General features: G+C 34.7%; 1 protein-coding gene across 1 annotated transcript in view; it reads right to left on the reverse strand.

Annotated features, from left to right (window-relative positions):
• The window catches only part of PPA1 (pyrophosphatase (inorganic) 1), a 49,437-nt gene that overhangs the window by 5,139 nt on the left and 39,843 nt on the right, over positions 1–4,455 (reverse strand). Inside the window, exons 10-12 of the mRNA XM_015562103.1 lie at positions 1,547–1,562; positions 573–700; positions 1–75 (exon numbers count right to left, since the gene is read on the reverse strand). The exon at positions 1–75 is cut by the window's left edge and continues 1 nt beyond it. Coding sequence (XP_015417589.1) covers positions 1–75; positions 573–700; positions 1,547–1,562 — 219 coding nt within the window. The remainder of the gene's footprint in view (positions 76–572; positions 701–1,546; positions 1,563–4,455) is intronic.

Genomic DNA, 4,455 nt, shown 5'->3' on the forward strand with positions numbered 1-4,455 from the left:
TTGTCCATCAGTTTTCTTTGTCACTAATGCTCTCCAATAGTCATGAGTGCTTTTAATAATGGCAGTTGCAAAATCCTATAATTTGAAGAGATATGCATTACAATGTTAGAAAAGTATTCTTATCTTAGTATCACCATTTTCCCTGATAACTTTGTCTCTTTGACAAAGCCTGATAACTTTGTCTCTTTGAATCATTTCCTTGAGTCAAAATGGAAGGAAACATTCAAATGAATAAATCAACATCAAGTCAATGTCTTTAGACATTTTTTAAATGATCATATAGTCTTTAACCGTTTGACTGCTAAGGAGCGCTATCGCGCTCTTCTTATTTAAAACAAATTTATGTAAACAATTGGTATTTTTTAATTTTTGTTGTTGCAAAGCAATACAAGTGAGTTTATTGTATAAAAAGTGTTTTACATTTTTTCCCGTACACGCGCAATTAGTGCCGCAGTTTTGGCATATGTCCGAAAAAATACGTCAGCAGCCAAACGGTTAAATGGTAACAGTAGGTTAAATTATAAGTCTCGATACAAACAGACTTAAAGCCACAGTTCTGAATGACACATTACCTTATCTTTAAATTCCGCATTGAAAGAAAACTGGTTCTCTGGTTTTCCATCAGGAACCTTGTACCTTCTGAACCAGTCCACAGTAGCTTCCAGGTAGCCAGGTTTCAGCCGCTTGACATCATTAATATCTTAGAAGAGAATAAGCAGATTCCAAGGTGCATACGTAATTATTTATGTGATAAAATATCAACTACATCTTTCCTTTGAAAGAACTATGGGATGGTTATGAAAAAAGTTCAAGATCACATTAGAGCTAACCACCTTGTTAAGAAGGGAACTATACACACTAAAAGGAAATAAACTAGTGTCTTAGAATACCTCTGACACTACATGGTCAGAGAACAACCAGTACAATAGTAACTTCTATTAGATAAGAAGAAGTGATTGGAGCTACATAATGAAAGAACAGTTTGGCAAACGTTTGGTAATTTCTATGAGACGGACAGACGATAATAAGAAAGACAGGTTGAGGTTCTATTCACAGAGCCTCAATTCACCACAATTACATACTAAAAACAAAAATGGATGACACTGATGACCACTGAAGCGTTACATAGTAAATATGACTAGACTATTCTAACTATAGTGCAGTATTGACATTCTATATCACAATGCTTTTGTTCTGGCCAACAGCAAAGTGTTCTGTTTAAAAATTTTTTTTAAAGTTTCTGTACATCCATCAACTTTAAAAGATCAAGCTGCCCCTCAATGCAAGCAAACAGAAGATACAAGTGCTAAAAATATCAATTAGAAAAAGTGTTTTTGGAAGGAGGACTACATTTAACAATAAAAGCTTATTGGTATTTGTATAAAATAACATTGAGTTCAATTTATATCACACACAGTTAAAGAATTTCATGCATTTTGTTTCATAGTACCACTAAAAGTATGAAAAGTTTACAAAGTGAACTGGGAACTGTTTAAACACTGATCAATTTCAAGGAACTTATAATAATTCACATAAAATGCGTCACCTAATACAGAACTAATCTGAAAATCCAAAAACCCCAAGTATGGGGTATTTCCCAAAAAATTTTCTGACCACTTCTCCTACTCTTCAGGCACTAAGTGAGTGTCCAACAATTCAATTCAATAATGACACTACTGGAATTAGCGTCTGATCCCACAAATTAAAGGGCTCAGTCCCAAAAGACTTACCCTATTGTACATACATCTTTGCATATATTTATGAGGAATTCCATGGAACAGACACTCAGAAGTGGGTCAAAGTGATATTGGTCATAATACCAATTTTCTATAAATGCTCTAAAAAACAATTTTATTTGGGATATTTAAAAAATATTTCTTATGTAGAAGATGGAAGTTTATCCTCCTTTCAGATGGTGCTTTTTATTTCACAAACCCTGTTCACCTATGGTCTCTCATTTGCTTTCCCCACAAAATGGTATTTACAGATAATTATGAACGTTACCAAGTTAATATACAGCTAATAAGTCAAAGAATCCACATCTCAGCACCTGGTCCAATGCTCTTTCCAATAAGAAGAGAAATCTTTCTTTAATTAATCTTAACAAGACAAATCGTAACAAGATGAAAAACCTTTCTTGGCACTACCTGGTAATGACAGAATAACAGTGCTGTAAGATCTCCTAGCTTACACAATGGTGATTGAGAAATGTCAAATATCCACAATAGGAAAATGTATAGAGACAAAAAGCATATTAGTGATTTTCAGGGCCTGGGAGGAGGGAAAAATAGGAAGTGATTGCTTAAAGGTACAGTTTCCTTCTGGAGTGATGAAAATGTTTTGGAACTAGATACTGGTGATGGTTGCACAACAATGTGAATGTACTAAATGCCACCTAATTGTATACTTCAAAATAGTTAAAATAGTAAGTTTTGTGTAATGTTAGTTATACTGCCAAAAAAGGGGAATGAAGTACTGAACATGTTACAATATAGATGAACCCTGAAAACATTATGCTAAGTGAAGCAAGCCAGACATATCGTATGAATGCATTTACGTGAAATGTTCAGAATAGGAAAATCCATAGGGATAAGACAATAGGTAAGTGCCTGCCAGGGACTGAGGGAAGAGGGAGTAGTGTGTGACTGCTAGTGGATACAGGGTTTCCTGCTGGAGTGGAGAAATGTCCTGGAATTAATAGTGTTGAAGAAAAAGAGAGAGCAAGGGATTGAGGACCTATTTGAAGAAATAATGACTAAAAACCTCCCTAATCTGGTAAAGGAAAAAGACACACAAGTACAGGGAGCAAAAAAAGTCCCAAACAAGATGAACCTAAAGAAGCCCACACCAACACACATTACAAATAAAATGCCAAAAGTTAAAGACAAAGAGAAAAGCAGTTAGTTACCTACAAGGGAGCTCCCATAAGACTGTCAGGTTATTATTCAACAGCAATTTTTCAGGCCAGAGGAACTGGCATGAAATATTCAAAGGGATGAAAGCAAGAACCATAATCAAGATTACTCTACCCAGCAAAAGCTATCATTTGGAAAGAAGGACAGATAAAGAGCTTCTCAGACAAGAAAAAGCTAAAAGAGTTCGTCACCTCTAAACCAGTATTACATGAAATGTTAAAGGGCCAATAAGGAGAAGAAGGAGAAAGGAGGAGGAGGAAGAGGAGAAAAAAGGAGGAGGAGGAAAAAGAAAAAGGAAGAAAAACATGAATAAAATGGCAATAGCTACATATCTATCAACAATTGCTTTAAATGGATTAAATAATCAAAAGACAAACAGTAGCTGAATGGATAACAAAACAAGACCTTTACATATACTGTCTATAAGAGACTCATTTTCAAATAGAAAGACAAAGACTGAAGGTAAAGAGATGGAAAAAGATATTTTGGGAACAAAAAAAAGCTGGGATAGCAATACTTATACCAGACAAAATTGACTTTAAAAGAGACTATATAAGAGACAAAGAAGGAGCCAGTAATTCCACTTCTGGGTATGTATCCAAAGAAATACAAAACGCTAATTCAAAAGGACATAAGCACCCATATGTTTACTGTGGCAATAAATGAATGGATGAAGAAGTAGTGTAGATATACAATGGACTATGACTCAGCCATAAAAAAGAATGAATTCTTGCCATCGGCAACAACATGAATGGACCTAGATGGCACTGTGCTGAGGGAAGTAAATCAGAGAAAGACAAATGCCATATGATTTCACGTGTATGTAGAATCTAAAAAACAAAATAAACAAGCAAAATAGAAACTCATAAATACAGAAAACACTTTGAAGATTGCCAGGTGGGAAGGGGTTGAGTGAATGGATGAAGAAGGTACAGGGATTAAGAAGTACAAATTGGTAATTACAAGTACTAATGGGGATGTAAGAAGTACAGTACAGCCCTAGCCGGTTTGACTCAGTGGATAGAGTGTCTGCTTGCAGACTGAAGGGTCCCGGGTTCAATTCTGGTCAAGCAAACATGCCCAGGTTGCAGGCTCAATCCTCAGGAGGGGGTTTGCTGGAAACAACTGATCAATGATTCTCTCTCATCATTGATGTTTCTATCTCTCTCTCCCTCTCCCTTCCTCTCTGAAATCAATAGAAATATATTTTAAAAAATAAAATAAAAAGCACAGTACAGTCAATAATATTTTAATAATTATGTATGGTGTCAAATGGGTTCTAGTTTTATTGGGGTGATCACTGTAAGTTATATAATGTCTAATCACTGGGCTGTATACCTGAAACTGTAATATTGTATGTCAACTGCAATAGAAATATTTAAAAAAAATTTTAAAAAGGAAATCCTTAGGGACTCTTATGTGCTGTCCATAAACCTTTTTGTGATGATATAAACACTTAAAAAAAATGATGACTTCTAATGGCATGTGAATTACATTTCAATTAAAACAAAATTTTAAAAATAAATAAATAGACCTACTG

This window comes from Myotis davidii, unplaced genomic scaffold (genome assembly GCF_000327345.1).
Source record: "Myotis davidii unplaced genomic scaffold, ASM32734v1 scaffold134, whole genome shotgun sequence".
Taxonomy (NCBI): domain Eukaryota; kingdom Metazoa; phylum Chordata; class Mammalia; order Chiroptera; family Vespertilionidae; genus Myotis; species Myotis davidii.